The sequence below is a fragment of the Euprymna scolopes genome, chromosome 5, assembly GCF_053919585.1.
Source record: "Euprymna scolopes isolate OS-2025 chromosome 5, ASM5391958v1, whole genome shotgun sequence".
Classification (NCBI taxonomy): domain Eukaryota; kingdom Metazoa; phylum Mollusca; class Cephalopoda; order Sepiida; family Sepiolidae; genus Euprymna; species Euprymna scolopes.
In genome coordinates, this window is record NC_136486.1 from 5,836,377 (window position 1) to 5,860,376 (window position 24,000).

Here is a 24,000-nt window from a genome sequence, read left to right on the forward strand (position 1 = left end):
TAATGACAGTTAAAAAAAAAATGGAAAATGTAAAAAACATAACTTAGAAAACGTTTGATGACGTTGCAAGTTTTAAACATTCAAACAAAGAAAAATATTTGTTTTTAAATTGTTTATTCATATTATGAGTTTGAGATTTTGAGTGAAAATAATTATAAACTGACATTTCCCCCATTCTCCAACATGTAACTTTTTCCCTTTTCTATTCATTCTTGAAATTGTTATGCCCTTCCCCTCGTTCAACTTCCCCTCCATCGTCTTCGCACAAAGTCACCCTGATAAATTAATAACCCTTAAACCGGAAATGAGTATTCTCTATTTCCTTTTCTAGGGCTTCTACCTTCCTCTCTCTTGTCTCGTGTTCTATGGAGCAAAAATAATAATACAAACATAAACCTGTATGTATGTTTATTTATATAAAGTTAGGTATTTACATCTCTATCCCTTTTGGCCTTTTGGGCAAGATCAAAGTGTAGTACCTGTTCTTCAAATGCTGAACTTCCATTTCTTGTTCTCTTTCAGTGGAGGAACAGTCCTTCACAACTGAGACAATTTTTTATGTTTGTATCTTTTCTCCACATTAAAAACGACTCTGGGGTCTAACTTTGCCCCGTGGGGAGGCATTGTAAATAGATACTTATATAATAATAGCTCTTTATCATTTTGTGTGTCTGCATGTTTGTCTAAATGTGCTAGTTCATTCCCTATATTCTCCGAAACGACTGGACTGATATTTAAAACATTTATACAAATGCACGTTATCTGTCTGGGAGTAGCTTTATATAATTTCTGTATCGAAATTCCTACGAGAAATATCGGAAATCGAAACAAATCCGATGAAAGATCGAACAATCCTATTTTGACCAAATTAAACACCCTTATACAAAAAGTGCGTTTGAGAAGTTTTATGACTGCACAGGATGGCGTATAAAAGCAACAATAGGTTATTTGATTAGACAGGGGAAGCGTTCAAAATGAATGCTTTTGTTTAGAGCACAATTTAAACATGATATTTGATTCAAGCAATTATACATCAAAAGTACTTTTTATAAAATCAATAGCAGGTTTTCTACAGTGCAATGTAGACTACAATGTAACTAAGTCACTGCGGGGAGGCAGGTGACGCTTCTACCCGTGCACCACGGCGAGTCCCTGACTAGAGAAGACAATCAATTTCATAAGAAATGTTGATGAACTTAAAAGTATTGAAGTATTTAACATTCATTGATCCTCATTCAATCCCGGGCAAAGTCGGGTCTTCTTGCCAGTGAGTCGAGTATTATTCTAGCTTATTTGTATATTTCTATGGGTTCTCTCCTAATCTAATAAAAAGTTCATCGTGAATTTTAGAATACAACTACTAAGCGAAATGGTTAGCAATGTGAACTATAGTTTAAATTAGTTTAAGTTTCATGCAAAATGGTAAATGAATTAGGTAGTAGTCCTTTGTGGTTTTTATGAAATCTTATCAATAGGTATTAAACACAAAATGATAAATATTCTCGAAAGTTTAGATTCTTTGCGTTTTTTAAAAAGGATTTTAAAAGATATAATATGAGCAAATCCTCCCATTTAGAAAATTCAAATATTTCAGCTTGTCATTAAATTTAGTCCATAGTAATTAGATACCAATTAAGAAAAAATCACTGAATTTCAATTGATTCTTAGACCATTAAGAACGTTTGAGCGTTACAGTTTCTACATTTTCTAGTGGGAGGATAAAATTGTCGCCATAGAATAGACGGCATGACTCCATTTCCGTTTGATGAAAACCACTTTTCTTTTTTGTTGTAGACCATCTACTAGTTGGCCAGTTGTGTACTAACCCCAAAAGAAATAGGAGCCTTTTATCATGTCTGAAAGTGACGCACTTCAACGAGCGAGATCAGAGATGCGGTGCTGTACAACTCTACTGCTCCAAGTTATTACAACAAGATCATTGCCAGCATCCACAAAACGCATAGCTAGATGCCACAGATAACAGGGACGTACACAGTGTTATGAATACAAAGTTTCCGGCCACGGTTATGGTCTTTGGTGTGGTTTCAAGTGAGGGCCACATCATGCCACCTCACATCTTCGAAGTTGTCTTGAAAGTCAACACTAAAGTGTAACTGGATGTGCTGAAGAGGGTGCTGATGCGCTGGGGACATCAGGTGGACGCTGGCAGACCCCGTGTGTGGCAATAGGACTCGGTGCAGACCCACAAATCCAAAGAAATCCAGGTTTGGCTTCAGAATGAGTCCTACGACTTTGTACTCTTCTCCCACTCCTCCGACTTGAACCCGCTGGGTTACTTTGTTTGATCCTACGTCGAGAACATGACCAACATAACCTCTCAGAACACCAAAGCCAGCCTTATCGCCGCCATCTGCCGAGTACTCGCCGAGCTCCCGTCAGAGCTTGTGAAAAAGGCATGTTCCAAGTTCTGAACACGTATCGAGGCGGTGATTGAATAGATGTCAGCTCTATTATATAATCAAGTTACCTCAATAAACTTTTTCATTAAATGTTTTAAAATAAAGCTGGAGTGTTATTTTCCTTAGGCCGACAACTTTATCGTTCCGCCCTGTATAATTAAAATAATGTATCGAATTCTAAGCAAAGTTGGAATAAGTTTTTCTAGACATATGGTTTAGTAGCATTACATCGTAGTGCAAAACTGTTAGATTCGAGACTTTAATTTTACCCGCCCTGAGACGAGTATTCGTTTAGCTTATTTATAACAATGAAAAGAAAACTCAGTCAGAGAAAATAAAGAAGAAAAAAGAGTTACCTGAATTGAAGCAAAAAACGCCAGCATCTCGCTTATGGCTGGCACAGGATGTTGATAAAATAATAGAGACATCATCTTCAACTTCGGAAACTTCAGTGTTCCAGCCCCGATGCGGACATCGATGCAGATGTGTCTCATTGCCGGTACAGCGCAGATGACTCAGCCAGACTGGACCAGTACCATATCCATACGCACCAGGGGGAGCAGCCTTCCCGTCAGTGAAGTTCATTTGGCGGCAGAATACACGAGCCTCGTTGTCGTCCCATGAAGTGTCGCATACAGTTCCCCATGTCTCACCAAGGGCCACTTCAACCCTTCCGTAATTTTCTCCTCCAACCATGCGATAACTGACACCTAAACGATAAAACAACAATGGAAGATTCGTATTATTTCGAGTCGTCAACTACTGTACTCATGCGGAGTGTTATTTTCACAATTATTCATTAATACCTAGGTAGTAAAATTAATATATATATATATATATATATATGTGTGTGTGTGTGTGTGTGTGTGTGTGTGTGTGTGTGTGTGTGTAAATATGTTTTTTTCCAATTTGATGCATTTATTTTCTTTTAATGAATTCATGGGTGTTTCTTCTTCTGATGAGTTCAGAACAGAATATAATCGTTGATTGATATAATAATTAAATGAATGATTTTGTGCTACGAAACACATGCTGTCAGGAATTGTATATGTCAACATATTTAAAGAAATAAATTGTAAGATGGACAATATCTGGAAATTTGGAATAGTAGCTTTTGTCATTTATACACACACACACACACACACACACATATATATATGTGTGTGTGTGTGTGTGTGTGTGTGGTAATAATATGTAGTAATACTGATATATAATGCTTCGATTGAATATCGAGAAAACAGAATTGTCTGCATGCACCTGTGGCATAGTGGATAAAGTACTTGGTAAGATTCAGTTTTGGGGGTTGAAGGTTCAATCACTCAAAATAGAATTGCGAATTACCTAGGATTTCTATCCAGTCACAAAAGCATGCTACCCCCCCCGTGTATTAAATAATAAGTTCCGTTAAAAAATCCGTGCAGATTCTCGAGTTCAACAGAAATATTTCAAGTTCGACAAAGAAGGTCGTCGGCTTCATCGACAAAAACGCCGTGAAAAAATGAGAACAGTAGTTCGAAGAATCCAAATGATATAAATAATCAATCGTCATCTAAAAATTTAGAAACGGAAAAAAATGAAAAAAAAATTATTTGCTATATATTTATTTGCTGTATATTTTGTTTTGATTGGCTGTTCTTTTTCAGACTGAATATTTCCATGTTCTGTTATTGCTGTAGTTAAAATATTATTAGCATTATTATTATTACTATGATATATATATATATATATATATATATATATATATATATATATATATATATGGGTTATTATTGTTATTTTTATTATTATTATTGTTATACTTATTATTATTTTTGTTATTATTATCAATATTGTTATTATTATTTATATTATTATTAGTGTTATTATTATTGTTATTATTAATATTATTATTTTTTGTTATTATTAATATTATTATTTTTTGTTATTATTAACATTATTATTATTAATTTTTATTATAGTTATCATTATTATTTTTATTATTGTTATTATTATAATTGTTATAATTACTATTATTGTTATTATTTTTATTATTATTGTTATTATTATTATTTATTATTATTATTATTTATTATTATTATTTGTTATTATTGTTATCATTATTATTGTTATTATTTTTATTATTATTATTGTTATTATTATTTGTTATTATTATTATTGTTATTATTATTATTTATTATTATTATTTGTTATTATTATTGTTATTATTATTATTGTTATCATTATTATTGTTATTATTTTTATTATTATTATTGTTATTATTATTTGTTATTATTATTTGTTGTTATTATTATTATTATTATCATCATTTTATTTGTTTTCACTAGGAGTTTTCACACAGGCCAGTATCAAAAGTTGATCTCTGCCAATAACCTGTGGTGTTCCCCGGAATTTGAGTGACAACAGGTTTTTCCACAGTTCCAATAATCTCCACTTCTTTTGATAACCTTTGCAAATGAATCTGCTTCATTGCAACAGCCGGTTACCATCGATTTCTCACTGGTAACGACTTTAAGCGTTTACTTAAATTTGGGTTGCAATAAGCTTCCCCAAATTTCATGTCTTTCTCGCACTCATCCAGTGAAGGCCTGATTAGTTCTTTCTTGACCTTTCAAGACTATTTGGTGTGGGCCTGTCGATGCGGATATTGTCTACTTTATTTGCTGGGGGATAGTTAATTTATAATTTAGCGGTTTCAGTTTTCTTGGTTACACGTGTAAGTTTGTCATCATCTTGTTTTACTTATATTGTTGGTTGGCATTATAATAAATACGAATCTGTGCCTAAACCTAATCGTAGATTCCATGAACAAAGTTTCTTACTGTACGCTTATTAATCCTTATCCTCGAGTGGCCTCCGAGCCTTGATAAGTGGTAACTCTTTTGTAAAAAAATAAAAATGAATTAAAATATAATATTTATTTGTATTTTACGACCGGGCAACGCCGGATGACCTGCTAGTAAGAATATAAAAAAAAAAATTAGATATGTCCGCAATTTTGTATAAGTTCATCAGTATGTCGATCTATCACACGTTTGACGTAAAATCTTTATCGTAAAATTGAATGGAGACATGCGAATAATATTGGTGTTTACCTGAATGGTTGTAGCAGACGACAGAAGCCACCAGCCCTTTGGAACAATTCCCAAGATTCAGACGTGTGTTGAATGAGCACATGTTAAGGTTCTGTTCTGTGCCGGTGCAGTTAAAGTCGCTTACCCAAAACGGTTGCCTTTCAATAGGCAGGCCGACGGTTGTATGTAAGTAAGCAATGCCGCTGTTGTAGTTGATTGACCGACAGAAAACCTCGGCGTCTCGATCGTCCCAGCCGATCGGACAAATCAGACCAGTTGTTTTGTAGTGGTTAACAAGCACCTTGCCACGGCCCAGAGCCTTTTGCTTCAAACTGAAATCATAATCTGCAACAGAAAACAAGAAAAAAAATGATACACGACTTGATATTTTATCTAAAATAGATAATAATATTTACAGAGGTATGAACTGGAATATATACACTGAGAGCATTGCCAAGGCTGCTGCGAAGAAGGTGGGCTCTCTCTACCGTGCTAGAAAACTAGTTACGCCTGAAAGTATCCTGTACCTCTATAAGGCCACCATTCTCCTATGTATGGAGTACTATTGTCACGTTTGGGCTGGTGCATCTGCTGCTTGTCTCTCATTTCTTGACAGGCTTCAAAAGAGAGTCACCAACCTGATAGGTTCTGAACTGTCATATAGGCTTTAGCCTCTGTCCCAGCGACAAAATATTGCATCCCTCTGCCTGTTCTACAAGCACTTTAATGGTGAATGCTCTGACGAACTACAAGCACTTGCACCCCCTCGACGTGAACACGCCCGACAAACCCGACAAGCAGCAAAATCCCACCCCTTCACAGCAGAGATCCCTAGGTGTGAGAAAGCCTTCTACTCTAATAGTTTCTTCCCCAGAAGTGCTAGACTTTGGATCTCCCTTCCGGGATTATGCTTTCCCAACTGTACTGACATGCAGAAGTTCACGTGTAATAATAACCCTGCAACCTATGTCCCCGATAGTAGCCCCTACTTCAATGTGGCACTGTGCCTTGTTTGGAGTTAAAATTGAATAAAAATATGCCAGCCTCCAATTTCTACTATATATATATATATATATATATATATATATATATATATATATATATATATATATATATATATACAGCTGAATGTGTGTGTGAATGTGCGTGTGTGTCTGGTCACGACTAGGCTCCTATATGGTTGACTATTTTAAAAAACTGATTACATATAATGATAGAAGATGTACCGAGACACAGGAATACGTATGTTTAATCTGGCAGAACGGTGGTTCATTAAAATTGTGGGGTCTGCGTAAGCGCCTGGTCCACAAAGTATGGAAATAAAAAATTTAAAACTTAAACAAAAAAAAGTTTACAAGTGTTTTTGATATAGATGTACATAAGAATACTTTGATAAGTATGTTTTAACTTAAATAGGGATGACATAATAAAATTGTGGGGTTTGCGTTCGTGCCTTGCCTCCATAGAATGGAATTAGGCACAAACTTTAATAAATTTCATATCTATCTGCGTAAGTATACTTTGATAATTATGTTTCAGTTTGAAGAAATATGGTATAATAAAATTATGAGGTGTTCGTTCGCGCCTGACCTCCATAGAATGGAAATATGTCACAAAGTTTAACAAGTTTTTTTAATATAGATCCACTGAATATTGTGATAAGTATTTCAGTGTGAACAGGTATGGTATGATAAATTATGGGGTTTATCTATTTTATTTTTACTTTCATCATATTTTGCTTTGGTTTTGATACCCCAAAAGTCGAAGCTATCTCTTTATTACCCTTCCTTTTCATAACCTATCATACTTTCATAAATCAGAGTCCATTTTCTGTAGGCTGTTTTTGAACCCAGTCAACGACGGGTACTTTTGCTAGTATATATATATATATATATATATATATATATATATATATATAATGAAATAAGAATTACAGTTAAGTTTAGCAAAATAGTCTAAGATAGCAAAACTAAAGTATATTATAAATATTGAAGAATTAATATTTATAAAGTAATCTCAACCAGATGTAAAAGCTCGATAAAACCAAATAGGAAATAGAGCTTATAATCGTAACAAGTAGTTAATAAAACATGTTAAAAACACTTTAAAAAAGAGTTAAAAACATATTTAATTTAAAAAAAGGAAGCACAAAATTAGTGGATAGTCCTTAATCCGCTGAGTTTCGAAGAAATACTTTCCTTCTCATTAGAGGGTAGGATTTAGCAAAATGCGGGATCGAATTTCGCTTGTAAAAGTATTAAATGAAACTACAAGCAAGTCATAGATCTTACTTGGTAACAAATAGTGAAGCAAAGGGAATATGTTGAAGAAAAAGGTTATCTCACGTGAATGGATATTCTGGTGAAGGGTAAAATATCCAATAACAGTAAAATCCAACCCCGCATTTTGCTAAATCCTACCCTTTGATGAGAAGGAAAGTATTTCTTCGAAACTGCGCGGATTAAGGACTATCCACTTATTTTGTGCTTCCTTTTTAAAATTCAATATGTTTTTAACTCTTTTTCTAAGTGTTTTTTAACACGTTTTATTAACTACTTGTTCTTATATACATACATATATATATATATATATGCATACATACATACATATATATATATATATATATATATATATATATATATATATATATATATATACACACGAGCTGCCTTAAATAAGTTTCCAGACTTTTTTGTATGAGCATTTAAAATTGTTACAGACACTTGAAAATTCAGTATGTTGTTGCTATACATTTTCAGGTTCAAATGAACAGCTACAGCAGGGAATGGAATACACTCTACTAAAGCCTTATTGTCGCAATTGATGAATTTCAAAACTGTAATCTGGACGTTAGAAAACTTTAGAAGAAAGATATGCAACAACATTGTTTAAAACTTGAAAAAAAAAATGCCACAGAAAGATACATAATGCTTCAGACTGTATTCGCCGAGCTCCCGCCGGCGTTTATGGAAAAGGCATGCTCCCAGTTCCGGACCGGTATCGAGGCGGTGATTGAAAGTGAAGGCGGCTATATTGAATAGATGTCAGATCTACTGCATAATCAAGTTACCTGAATTTATTTCTATCAATAAAAGCTTTAAAATAAAGCTACAATGTTATTTTCTTTGGGGCGACAATTATATCGTTCCGCCCTGTACTGATTAAATATGTGAAACATTTAAACAATACGACTGAATGAATATATCTACCACTTCTTTAAGAACCGGAAAATCATGGCGCTCGTCCAGTCTTAAGAAACACTGTATAATCCATATGACTGTTGCTGCATGTGTAATTGTGAAGTAAGTGTTGGGCAATCTCAACCACACTCACCCTGAATTTACATAGCTTTAATCTAGAGGCAAATAGAAGTGAAAGACGGCTGGAAACAATGCAGATATAAGCGGACAGTAAATACGGCACTTGCTATTCCACAAATGATCACCCATTTAGTATTGGCCAGGATAAAGGTCGCTTAACGTTGGTGATCTAACGGAAACTAGTGTGTCAATTTGATTATGCTGTACACCGGAACCGGAAACAGCTCCTAAAAAGGAACAGAAAGAATACCGGAAATTGTCACCAAAAACGCAAGACCTTTAATGAAATAACAGTAATGGCATGGGTCGAGTACAAAAATGTATCTGATAAGTGAATATGTTAAGTAAATTATCAATTTATGAAGAAAATGAAAATATTGAATTGTCAATTGGAGGATAACACCTCGCAGCATTTTATTTAAAAAAAAAATATCTAAAACTTATGGCCTGTTGTAACAACGATACCAGTTAGCAATAAACCAAGGAGAAGCAATGCCGCATCAAATTCCACCCGGAGAAATGAAAAAAGAAAAACACTTCGTATGTATGAAATAGTGAAACTATCTGTCTAACCAAAGAGGAATAAGAAAATCTGATAAATATAACACGACTCTTCAGTTAGGACATACAAATAGAATTTAGAATAAAAAGTGTGCATACCTAAAGATGAAAAGAGAAAAACTAGAAACAGAGAGCACCCAGCGTTCAAACACCATGATATGACTCAGGGGTCGATGCTTTGGTCTTTATTATTGTTGTCAATCATCAACGATTTTCCTGATAAAATTGTGTCCGAGATGGGTATATTTGCTGATGAAAGCACACTATAATAGGTATAATGAGGAAAAAGAATGTACACATATCTAAAGGCAATGGCAGAAAAAAAAGAGATTTTCAGTCTATATGGAAACGGGATCGTAAATCGTAGCATTTAATGCTACTAAGACTGAACTACTTTCCTTTAACAATCTTCTCAGCCACTGATCGTAATGTCAAATGACACCTTGCCTGAGAGTTCGTTTGTCAACTCGTAGGATTAACATTCACCGGCAGCATGAATTGGAACAAATACATTGAGGATATTGCCAATGCTGCTGCGAGGAAGGTGGACTATATTTACCGGGCTAGAATGTTATTCACTTCAGAGGTTATCATATATCTTTACAAAACCACGAGTCATGTATGGAGTATTGTTGTCACATCTGAGCTGGTGCATCTACCACTAGTGTTTCTTCCCTCTTAGGCCGGCTTCAAAAGTCTCAAATCTAATAAATACCGCATTGTCGAACAAGCTCATCGTCGTAATGTTGCATCTGTACCTGCTTTGAAACTATTTCAATGGAAGGAACTCTCATAAACTCAGCACTTGTGCTCATTCGGCATACCCATCAGGCAGCAAAATCTCACCCCTTCGCTGTTGAGATCCCCAGATTCCGGAAAACATTCTACTCTAATAGTTTATTCCCTTGGATAGCTGGACTTTGGACTTCCTTCCTTATTTTTTCTTTTCTGGCTGTACTCATCTGCAGAAATTTAAAAGTAATGTTAACAAACGTCTCGTTGCTCAACGGTTTTTAATTATGTTCACCCCAAACATGGCATATTGCCACTTTGACAGAAGGGACTATTATTTAAGACTATGTTTAAGGGAAATGTCGGTTAACACTACATTTAAACTTCTGCGTATTATTACATTCAGGGAAGCATGTTACAGGGAAAAATCATACCATAAAGTCAAGAAAGGCTGATTACCGGTGCCCAAATTAGCACTAAAATGAACAATACGAAAAGTAGCGAAACTTGAAAAAAGGTCAGAAACGAAATATCATAAATGAACGAACTACAGAGACTAATTAGAAGACTTACCAACAAAGAGGACCACGGAAACACATGACTACAGCGACAAAAAAGCACAAGAACAGAGAAACGGAATCACTACTGACAACCGCACAAAACAAAGCGATCAGAATGAGCTATATGAAAGCCAAGATAGGCGAAACACAGTAAAGCAGTAAATGTAGACTCTGCGAAAACAGAAACAAACCGTTAAATCTTATAATTAAATACACCAGTCTATCCCAACAGGAATACAAAATAGACATAACTGCAAGGGGAAGGTTGTCCACTGGGAACTATGCAAACGCCTACAATTTGAACATGCAGGTAAATAGTACAGAAAAAAACTGGAGACAGTAGTGGAAAATGAAACTTCTAAAATTGTCTGGGATATGGAAATACAAAAGGATACACTCATCCAAACAAGGATACCAGACGTGATAATAGGCAAACAAAAGAAAAACCTGCCAAATTGTAGATTTTGTCGTTCCATGAGATCACAGGCAGCAGATCACAGAGGCCTGGATACTAAGCAAATATATGGCTCTTTCGAGAGCGCTGAAAGGAATATAGAACATTAAAAAAGTTAGTGTAACAAAAACTACTTCTTGGATTGCTAGGAACAATTCTGAAAATCTGATAAAAAGACTAAGAGAAATTGGAATCAAAAGGAAGAATAAACACAATGCAACGCACGATAACAACTGAAATACAAACAAAATAATAGAGTGCGGAAACCAGCACGAATAACCAAGTATCGCTGATCAGCTACAAGTTAGTAAAATCGGAAATAGCGCATCCCAAAAAATAAAAATAAAGAAAGAATATTAACGGGAACCAAGTGGTCTAACACGAGATGAAATTCTAATATCCGCCACCATTCCTTTAAAAAATAATGCAGCCAACTGCGGCGTGGACTACAAAAAATAGCCAAAAAGACTTAATGAGAAAAAAGAGATCACTGTCAAGACCTCGATTTTTAATGTGCCGAGTGTAATGGAATTTGCTGCGTATTATTGACTTTTATCTCCAAGAAACTGATTGTCTGCGCTATCTAGAAAAATATCGACTTCATCAAAACATATTTGTTGATTATATTTCGCATTCCGTGGAATGTCCACATGTCCTAGTAACTATACTGTTCTAATTTATTCATAAATTATTTGATAGAAATTAGTTCTGAAAAATCTCAATGTTTGAATTGAAGAATAAAAGATCGTTATCAACGAAAGTGCAATAGTAAAAAAATTGTTGTGATGACAGCGATCTGTAACGATTTTTGAAAGAGCCGAGATTTCTGTGAATCTGTGGAGACCTGTTACTCCATTTTCTTTTGCATCCCTCCCTAAAAAAAAAAAAAAAACGGCTTACGCCACATTTTACCAAATTAAAAAAAAAGATTATGAAAATTAGATTTAATTTGTCTCGTTTTGTAATAAATTATTACTTAAACTAAATCGTTCTAAAATAATAACTAATATTCATAAATCACTGGATGTAAATGGATTAAAAAAATCTGATTTTTTTAAAATTCAAAAAGATATTGCAAGAATTTTAAAGCCAGAAATGACGTTTTAGTCGACGGTTTACATGCTTTTTAAAGCCTATCAAATTCCGGAAGGGTCAAAAATAGAGATGGGACGATTCCAATATTTTTCCGATTCTGTTTAAAATTACCGATAAAGTTACAGATCCCAATTTTGATTCTTTTTAAATCATTAAATATATTGCTATAGAGTTGTTTTTTTTTGTCTTGGAGGGGGTTGGTGGATTATCGTAAATACCTGTGTAGCATGTGTAGCATGCACATACATTCATGGTAACGTGGTTGAATAGATTTTAGTTTTACTGGTAGTTCAAAATATATGTTATTAGTCGTACTAGTACAAAAGATTGGAATGGTTGACTTGTAAACCAAAATGCATTCTGCAAGATTTTATTTCGTAACTAAATTATGTTTTATGTTTAATTTTTAAGAAGTCATTTTTTATCAATTTATGCTATCGCATTCCTAATTTCAATTAATAACCGATTAATAATCGATTAATGATATTAAAAAATGGGCAAGTCACGTGGTGGCAAGAAACACAAACACACAGTATGATATAAGAAGGTACGTGCAAAATATCCATCATCTCATATAGACTTCCTCCCTAGATATGCCTCCATTGTAGCACATATTTGGCTCTAATATATGTAGAGAATTTTGTCGGGAGTAAAATACATTCTAGAGATGATGACGGATGACGCGGCGATTTTTCCTGTAACTCTGGCAACAGATTTTATATGTCTTCCATTTCAGGTCAGGGTTGAAAGTCAGTCCCAAAAGGGCGCTTCTTTTAAACGTGAGCCATTGATATTCCTTGTGGCCGAGTGAGTATCAGAGCGTTGGCGGTGAAAATATAGAAGCTTTTTGAGTACTATGACTGGAATATTTTCAGGACAAGTTGCTTTGTTAGCATCAAAGTTTTTGACGCGTGTGGCAACATCACACACAAGTATGTGAATGTGGTACATGAAAAGGGCTGCCCCTTTTTCATGTAAGTTAAAAATAAAAAAAAGAATTAGATGAATGAAAATCATATTAGATAAAACAAGGATTGAACCCTGTAGATAAGTTTTGAAGAACGATAGGTTTAAATGGAATGCCCAGTTAAATTGTTGATTCTGTTAAAATATTTAATAAATACAATTTGGATGGAAAAACTATTCACAATTCTTAGAAAGAATCCATAATAAATATAGGTTACATAATTTTACAGAATTTAACCTACAAATAGGTTAAATTCCTTCGTAAAACAACAAAGAGAATGGGGAATTTCCTGGTCGTCAGAAATGGTTTCAAAACGTGCAAATCGCACATGTTTGAAACACGTGAGTTGTGGTCAGGGCAGAAATGATTTCTCAATATAGGAGGGTTCGAAGAGAGAGTCAGTCAGTCGGGGAGAAGAGAGACACAGCTGACATCGAACCTTGGAAGCGAGGTTAGAAGAAGAATCATGTAAGACTTGAATTCCTGGATGCAAAGCCATTGACCGGTCATATGGAATAATGAACGAACATTTTCATCTTTTTGTATCTGCGTCTTCGTGTTGTTATTCAACAGAAAAGGTATTGTCCATTTATGTTATAAGAACTTTGTGAAAATCATCATCACCAAAACAAAGGTAAAGTGAAATTTTATTAATACGAACTTTGTGTTTATAAAAATGTACAACTGTCAACGTAAATGGCAAACGCACTATCTCTCAGTCTATCTATCAAGATATTCATAAATCTACTCTCATTGAATTACAGGCTAGGCTCTCTTGTAGTAACATGTGCACTGTCTATAATATACAGGGTGTCAATAAAGTCCGTGTGCAATTTTAAAATGAATTGTTCCAAAATCAAATCCTTTTTACATGTTATTTCTATTGCAATCACAAATAAAATTATAAATATTTTAAGGTGCACACGGACTTTATGGACACCCTGTGTATACAGAACCGTCTCTCTATTTATATGTACCCTGTTTATGTCTCCAATATGCTATCTCAACAAACATGAACATCCTAATACGAACAGCCAACACAAAAGAATAATACATAGTCATATTAATACCACCCATTACATAATAAATGTTGTTCAGATAATTTTCGATTATTTAAAAAAAAATCAGGAAGTAAGTGGTTAATTCGTTAGCATTAGAAGGCTGATTTAAGGGATATAATTATCGTGGACTTATTTGCCTTGTTTTTTCATAATAGCGACTGCTTACCAGTAAAATTTGATTTTTTTTAGTTAAAACAAAAGTGCGTGATCAATTTACGTGTTTTTTGTTAAAGTGACGTCTTTGTTCCGTAAGGGGTACGTACATTATAAAAAAAATTGTGTATTTTTGGTATTTAGGTTGAACTATGCACTTGCATCGCATAATTTTATAACGAGAGGGAGTGCGTCGAGGATTCTTTCAATCCGGTCGCTGTCGTTGTGTGCCATATCAAGAAGCTTTACTGCGTACTTTCAGAGATTGCATGGAAAGAGATTGTACTATTTAAACGAAGAAGCACTTATTGACCTACATGAGATGAGGTCGAATCAGTAGCAGCTGAAGCCGGATGGTCGGGGTGGAGGGAAAGAGAGGCCTATATGTTAGAAAATGCCTGAAGGATCTTTTTTCTTTTATACAACGAACCAAACCTGACATACATCATATCAGTACGGAACACATCCAACAGGAAGAAATGAGCCATTGCGGGCGAGACTAATGAGCAGTGCAAAATAGCTTGAAAAACCCTTATATTCTGCAATTTCTAATCGTAAGAACTAATTATCATTTGACAGCATTAAAAGTTATCAAACAACATCATGTGTGTCTGTATTTCTCGTCCCAACGTAAATGTGATAAATACACATTGAATTATTATTACTTTTTACTATCAAATATTGTCGCTTCTGCATTTTAGCCTTCCTTGATTTTCATTTTTGAAATAGCTCGATTCAAAACTAGGGGAGACAATCACTAAATTTTCGGTTACACAAGATTTGTTTTGGTGTAAAAAACGTATTCTGATAATAAAGCTGACCTTTATATCTCTAGATTAAGCATCATTTTCATATACTAAAAACCATATTTTATTATAATTGGTTATGTTTGAAAAACACAGAATTGATAGCTTAAACAATATTTGTCCTCTTAACTCTTTTCTGTTGAATGCCATCCTCTCTTTATTTCCCCGTAGTTGTCTACCAACATGCAAGGGTTCCAGTTTCCTTTAAAACGTTTCTCCATCACTGAAATATCTATGGAATCGCCATGTTCACAACTCACGTCACTAAGATTCTCAGTAAAATTCTTGAAAATGATAATTTTGAAAAACAAAAAAAACAAAAAACAACTGTTATACAAAAAGAAGACCAGAAATAAAATTTCCATGCTATTGTGTATATAAAATAACCACAAATATACTTTTTTGAGTTTTCCATAGTATAAGCCGATTCTACATAGTTAAATTTGGTAACAAGAGTTTACACTGTCTCCTTACTAAACTAATTAACCATTATTCACGAATAGCCTTTGGGATAATAGGTGATTGTAATAAAAATAATTTGACAAAAAAGTCCAGAAATGGATTTTTTTAAGTCATTGTACATATGTAAATGGCCACAAATGTTCTGTCTTTTTTGCGTGTTGCGCAGTGTTGCTGGAACATTTATTGAATTGAATGGATTTTGTTTTTTAATAAACACAAATTTTATCTGTTATAAACCAACAGTTTTTGTAATAAATTGCAGTTTCGAAATAAAGTAAAACAAGAAAAAGATTTCCAGATAAAGATTCATAAAAAATTTAAAACAATCACTAGTGAAAGAATGTATGGAATTTGTTTGTGCAAATTTCGTGATTGTCTTCCGTTGCTTCGAAATCGAACTCTCCAAAAAATGAAAACCGAAAAAAGCTAAAATACAGAAGTCCAAAAAATATTTATTGAAATAACATTTTTTTAGAAAAAAACTTGAACAAAATATGGAAAATCCAATTAAAAAATGTAAACATTACTATATTTTGAATTATATTTTCTTTAAGCATTCCTTTCTAATAATATATTTCCAACCGGGCAATACCAGGCAACAACAGCTAGTGTGTCCAAATCTGCATGTTTGTATTTGTAGCATATAATTATAAGCTTTTCACTCAAAATAAATCGTCCTGAGCGGTCGATATTTACTATGTCGATATTTATTTCCTTCCCACTCCAGGAAATATGCCACCAGGCCAAAATTTGAGAGTATGAAGCCAGCGCCTTTAAAAAAAGGCACCATGGCTTCTTAAAAATAACCGGCATTCACTGGTGGAGGCACTCCAGTTAATTTGCAACAAACTAAATCTACCTCAAGGAGGGAGGTAAAGACTAGGATGGTGCACGCTCTAGGAAATATCCAGGACCAATACCACAGCCCGACATATGTTATTTAGACGTTGCGAGTTTATATCTGCTCTATTGGTATTTTTATATCAAATGCTCGACTGAGATTCGATCTATGGTTCCCCTGAAAAATATTCACAGCAGACACTCATCTAGCTCTACACCACCCCACTCTCTATTTGTGCCTCGATGTAAAAGACAATTTTATGAACAAAGATTCTTTTTTAGAACTAGCCACCAGTTGAATTATATACCGCAGGCTATTTTCCAGCTGATTATAACATGGCCGTTTTCAAGTTCAATGTAAACAACTAGTTTGTTTTGAGACGTCCGTTTAAATAATCAAATTATATCCAAATTTCACCACTAATGACCACTACTCTGTTGAGTCACTGACCACCTTACAGTTATCAACCCTTATTCTCAAATTGCTTTCAGGGCTTGATAATTGGTGATTTACTTGTAGAAAAATGATTTAGTTTCTGTTGGACTGACCGGCAAGATCGAATGCCCGACTAATATATATTTCGTCAACGACGCCGCCAACAAAGACTAGATGTTTCATAATAAAGAAAGACTGATTAAAAAGTAATTTATTTTCGCTCCAAACAATGCATACGAAAACTGAAGTGTAAAGGGGCCACAATTATAAAGGGAAACTAGTTGAGGATTTGGGAATCAAGATGTTTGTTCTACCTGTTGGTACGGTCGCGGAAACAGAGAGCAGGGAGAGTATTACGTAAACAATAGTGTTGGGACGATTAATCTGAATCGGGAATAAAAAAAAATCGTAACTTTTTGGGGTCTCGGAATCGGAAAAATTTGTGCATATTTTCCGATGCCCAAAACGATTCTAATTATCTTTTTTTAAAATTTGATTTTGTTTAAAACAAAATCTTCCACTGCTCATAGTAATAATAAAATAATAAATATTTATTCATTTTGAACCACGAGTAAAACTGAAATCCATAGATCACCTCAGCAAGTGTTTTTTACGTTTGAGAAAATATATGCACATTTAACGTGTGCTTTTACTGTAATTGAAAAAAAAAACAATTTGATAGTTGAATATTTAGAGATTTATAAAGAATCGGAATCGGAATTGGTAATTGTATCGGAATCAGGAATGTAGTACGGAATCAGTAATTGTATTAGAATCTGGAAAATATTAGAATCATCCCAAACAAGTGATCCCAGGAAATACGCTATTAGAATAAAAAAAAATCGTCCAGTAAATAGGGACTGCTACGGTGAATAAGTGTGATTTTCCTCCTGCGTGGTATTTTCCATGAAAGAATACAAATGCAGGAAGTTCATCGGAGCACATTCCATGCATTATATGCGTTTAACAGTGTTCACTCAAGTAAAATAAATACTTTGAAAAATGTCAGATTATATTTATGTTTTCGTAACACATTGTCATTAGAATATGTTAGTTTTTATTGTTCAATACATGTAAAGTTTACTATTCAGGATCTTTAATTTTTGCAATTAGAATTACAAATTATTAAAAGATTAATAAAAATATATTGAATTAAACATGACATTTATTTTTAATCTTAGAAAATGGTATTTATTTTCCAGTTGATACCAGCTTTTGATATTTATATCGTATCATATTGTACTTCGGAGGAATATAATTTCGATTTACTTTAGACTTCTGCCAATCTGCTCATGACTGACGGAACGAGAACAAGCTACCCCGTCGATTAAATAATAAGATCCTCTCAAAATTCTGTACAGATTGTCGAGTTCTACAACAAGATCCGACAAGATACACCCTGAAGAAGGCCGAGTGTTACATCGGCCGAAACGTTGTGAGAATAGCATCCAAGATGAGAAAAGTAATCCGAATAATTCAAACAATACAAACATATCACATATTGTAATGTGACTTTGAGAAGGAAGAAGGTAAGTTGCGGGTTCTCAAGGATTCAAGAATTCAAATTTCACGTATGGGAACAGAAGAAACGATCAGCATATATGAAGAAAAATTGTTTTTAGAAGCAAAACGAACGCACGTGTAAAAATGTAGCTCTTAATAATCAACAGTGTTACATGCTAATTGTCTCCCTGTATATCGTCGCTTGAATATACAAATTTAACAAATATGAAAATAGGAAGCGAAACAGCTATAAGAATCTCCATTTAGTGTGCTTAGACCGAACAGAACACGACAAACAAGTCTTCATCAATTAAGGATGAATTATTTCGTCTCATGAGAACAGCATCTCAACAATCACCATCATCATCTTCAGCATCATCATCATCATCATGATGATGATGATGACGGTGTGCGAACAATATATTTTGTAAAATCATTAAAAAAATTCAAGTTGCATAAACCAAGCGAAAAAGGAGAGAAAAAAGTTTTTAAATAACCATTAAAAACTACCAATCAAAGTTCAGAGAGTAAGCCTGTTATAAACTTGAAGGGTGTGACGATTGCCGACTTACTGGCGCCAGCTTCTGCCACTCGATTCACGTGAGAAAATGAAGTAAAATTATTATTCTTCAACGTAAATAACGTTACACACTACATAATATTGCAAAACGAATCGAACGCCTCTTTGGAGTTTACCACAACATCCACTGTTATATATCTTTCGAATTTAAACACTCGAAACTTACATTTGCCTCAAACAGATCTCTTACTTCATGCAGAATAAATAAAGAAAGCTAATATTTATTCATGTATATTTATATTTACATTATGCTTTTCGAACTATCGTCGGAATTTCCCGTGTAGTTTATGTAAAACGTCCGAAAATGCCGAACGCAATTCCATGGTGTTTGTATATATTTGAGATAAGGCTTAATGATAATTTTTTGTTTTATTTTGATTGTTTGGACTATTGTTCTCAGCTTGTTTTCCTTTTTTTTTTTCAATTATCAAACCTCATCGTAAAAATATACAAACATCATATAACAAACAAAAAAAAAAATTGGAATGAACTCATAGTTATTAAAAAAGAGAGATAGACGGTGCTGTTTTTCATCATTCACCAATAACATCCAGTGTGAATGCACCTGACGATAGGCCGAAAGTTACATCGGCCGAAATGTTTTGAAAAAAAAACAAACAAAAAAACAACCAAGATGGGAATAATAGTCCAAACAATCCGAATAATTACAAAAATAAAAGTTTCACGATTTGTATTCTGAGAAAACATCGGCCGAGATTTTCAATTTAAAATATATTTCTCTTATTCCAAAAATAATACGATGACAAAGGAACTGAAAAATGAACAACATTTTTCTTAAATGACATTGACTTCTGCGATTTCATTGGTTCCATGTTTTGGCATCTTTCGGCGTTTTACGTAAATTTCCCGGAAAATTTCGACCATAGCACGGTCCTTATTCTGCAGAAGTAATTGCGTGTTAATATCCGTTAGTGTCATCTTCTCTTACCAATGCTAAGCGACTTTTGGATGCAATATTTTTAAGATAATATTTTTTGTATTTCGAATCATGTTCGCGGTAAATATCCGTGTTAACGACAAAGTGGAAGCTATTTTTAAAAACCTTTATTCCCGAATAAATTGGCGTTGTTTCATGGTTATCAAGATATCAACATAAAATCGATTGTTTTTTAAGCGATTACGTATAGATGTACGACCTTGACACTCGAATAAGATTATGATAAAATCACGTGCGCTCCCTCTCGCTCGACAATAAACGCCGCCCCAACAGGGTTTTTGTGGACATTTTCTTCTTTCGTTTCCCCTTTGGCCATATCGTCGTCTCTCACATTGTCAACCGTAGAGGGGGGCACGCACGAGGTCACAAGTATAAAAAAATAAAATAGAACACACACGCCGAAACATTCTGCAGTTGTGTGTGTATATGTATGGGTGAGTGCGTATATGAGTATAAGTGAGTGTGTGTATGTGTGTGTGACACCATCGACTTTTTACACGCTGAGGACTACATCTAAGTTCTGTTGAGTCCGTCAATTTGCCTTAAACCGTGTCCAACTCGCAACTGTCGCAAACCATCACAAAACTTCAAACCAAAACTAAAACTAACTCTAAACATATTGACCTTCATTACTCGTCTGATAGTGTCAGCTCATCTCGATCTAGTAAGTTCTCTCGATTTAGTCCTAGCAATTACCTGACTTCAACGGAGTCCAACTTTCAATTGTCGTCAACCTTCGCAAACTGAAGACTGTCCGTAAAATATTCCCATCTGTCGTAAACTATCACAAAACTCATCGCAACACCTAAAAATAACGCTAAAATATTTTGATTGACTTATTATTCCACACCTTGAGTAACAATTCCACTTCAGCTTTTCTTTTGTGTACGTTGAGGCACAGCTTCTTATGCCTTTGTTCGGCTGATAAACTTATTTCCTCTATTCCTCTGATTATAGTTTTTCTTATTTATTTATACATCCATACATTGAGCTGCGTCGATTGTGTTATTACGTTACTGATAAAAAGGATACGTTAATTGTTCTAAAAAGCATAAATAGATTAGAAAGAGTGGGTGCATTCAGTAATACAAAACTCAAACTTAACCGAAACGAAATTAACACAATCATGAATGTTCAAAAGTTCTTGTTTATTTTTAAAGAGAAAAAATTAAAATTGAATCGACCTTACCTTCTGTAATGTTATTAATGGTATTGAAACAGGAAACCGATGCGTAACTCGTAGAATTACACGGTTTATTGTGCATACATTCTGTCATTGTAATGTCACCCGGTTCACAGCTTATGGTCACGGACTGCTCAACAGTCCGCATTTGGTTACCGTAGGCCGAACAGCAAAGTGCTTTTCCTGATTTATAACCCAACGTCCAACACAGTTTTTCAGCGGTCTGATCATCGAAGCCTGTATCGCATACCAATTCCCATTTATTGTTCTTGCGAAAGACTTCGATTGGGCCGTGGCTAATACTCGTGGGGACTAATAATGGAGCGATTCGAACTGCAAAGAAAACAATATTCATGAATGATATTTTCCACGTCATTAACAAAAAGGAAGAAATATTATATGTGACAAAAGTAAATAGACACACTACAAAAATTGATCAGAATTTTTGAGATAAAGATAAATTATTCGTATTATTTAGATTCTTCTGACTATTGTTCTCATTTGGAGTGTCATTTTCACAATGTTTTAGTCGATGTTCGTTAGACCTTCTTCAGGTAGATCTTGTCGAAAATGTGAAACTTGGGAATCTTTTTGTCGAACTCGGGAATTGCACGGAATATTCGAACGGAATCGTTTATTTAATCTATAGGAGTAACATGCGCTTGTTACGTCAGCCATTACTGGGTAGAAGTCCGAAGTGATTCGGAAATGATATTTTGAGTGTCACCCGAACTGAGACTTGAGCCTTTAATCCCCAAAACAGTGTAATTTTTCAAGTGTATATTTTCGAAGTCAATGGGTTAAATAGAAACCGACTTTAAAAAAATATATTCTATTAAAAACTTTTTCTTCAAAATCACTGGATTCGGCATTAAATGACCTGAAAATATGCAGTAAATATTCCATTCCGTCACGGGTCTTCAAGATGAAAACTATAATCTGAATAATCCAAATCATAAAAAATAGTAATACTCATCTCAAGAATTCAAACAACGAAATTATGCGAAATTTTGAACCACAAAAACCAGGTGTTACCGCAGCGACTTATCTTCATGCCGCATGCAATCTACATGATGGATCTACTAAAACGTGGTATCTATTATACTAAATGTCATTGGAAAAATCCACTATTTTTTTTTACAAGGGTGTCACATTTATCAAGGCCCAGAGGCCACTCAAGGATAAGGGTTAATAGGTATACATTAGTCATTGTGATTTTAGCATAGTAAACAGTGGGAATTTTGAAACTTGGATTACCTAGGGGGACGATTCAACCAGGGCTACAATGATAGACATAGAAACAGAAAATTTCCGCCATCTCAGCCAACTGTTCGCACAAAATACTGCCAACCTAGAAAACAGCTTTTTCTTCTCCCTTTGTCAGAAAAATCACTCATTAAAAGATGAGGACTGAGGGACAAATAAGAAGAAGCGAGAGTAACAGGAGCTGCCGATAACGCATCCACAATGCGTTTTCTACTCTCCATATGAGTACATACTAGCTGACCTTGTGTAGATAAAAAAATTCGAAGTTGAATTATCAAATAAACATCCGTTTCGTACTTTATTAAGAATATCTTTTTAGCTATAAGTTGATATAAAAATCGTGTTACTTACAATAAGAGAAAGTAAAGTAATGCCTATGAGCGGAGAATAACTCCTATGACGGCCATTAATTTGATTAGTTTGGTTGTTTTTGTTTTACTGCATATTTTCAGATCATTTAATGCCGAATCCAGTGATTTTGAAAAAAAAGTTTTTAATAGAATATATTTTTTTAAAGTCGGTTTCTATTTAACCCATAGTTGGGACCCTAACAGGTACTACCACTTCGGGTATATATATATATATATATATATATATATATATATATATATATATAGTCATCCACATACAGTACTGTTTCGCTGTTTCACAGCTCATCAGTGCGGCTAGACAGGCAACTACCTCAAGCCAGGATACACATATGTATGCACATATATATATACATGATGATTGCAACGTTATATCAGACGAGTGCCACTCCCTCAGTCACTGAAAGTCCATGAGCACGAAAATAACCTTTTTTTTATTTTTTATTTTTTAGTCCTGCCAGCGAATTCACACGCTCAAGCAGACACGACATTGAAGACGGCCCTTGGCATACATAAATATATATACATATACACACATACATACACATACATACCCATAAACATACACATGCACACATCCATACATACACAATACATATAACACATACATACAAACATATACATACACACATGCACATACATATACATATATATGCATACACATATATACTATCATATACAAATACATGCACACATATACATACATATTCACATAAATATACGTACACATGTATGCACATATACATACACACACATAAAGTTGCCTACATATACGTACACATACATATATATGCACCTATACGCATACGTATATATGCATATATACATATACATACACACAAATATATATACGTCTATACATACAAACACACATAAACATGTATACACAATAAATAAATAAATAAAAATATATACACACATACATATATACATACATATACAAATAGGTATACATACACATACATAAACTAGTACATATATTAACATACATACATACATACATGCATACATACACACACACATACATATGCATATATAGAATGATGGCAGATCAATTATTACATGCTTCCAGCATTTCAGGGCTACACACATGACACTTTTTCCATCCCCACGGACAATTTTTATAGACAAATACCTGAGGAAGTATCTATACAAAGATGATGTTACAGAGTTTTAGCTTTGTACGACAGCTAAGTCTCTCTCT

At 34.1% G+C, this 24,000-nt stretch overlaps 1 protein-coding gene across 1 annotated transcript in view; it reads right to left on the reverse strand.

Annotated features, from left to right (window-relative positions):
• Window positions 1-24,000, reverse strand: part of LOC145276697 (uncharacterized) — a 1,014,367-nt gene that overhangs the window by 25,685 nt on the left and 964,682 nt on the right. The window contains exons 24-26 of the mRNA XM_080127889.1: window positions 21,169-21,495; window positions 5,513-5,836; window positions 2,777-3,130 (exon numbers count right to left, since the gene is read on the reverse strand). Coding sequence (XP_079984015.1) covers window positions 2,777-3,130; window positions 5,513-5,836; window positions 21,169-21,495 — 1,005 coding nt within the window. The remainder of the gene's footprint in view (window positions 1-2,776; window positions 3,131-5,512; window positions 5,837-21,168; window positions 21,496-24,000) is intronic.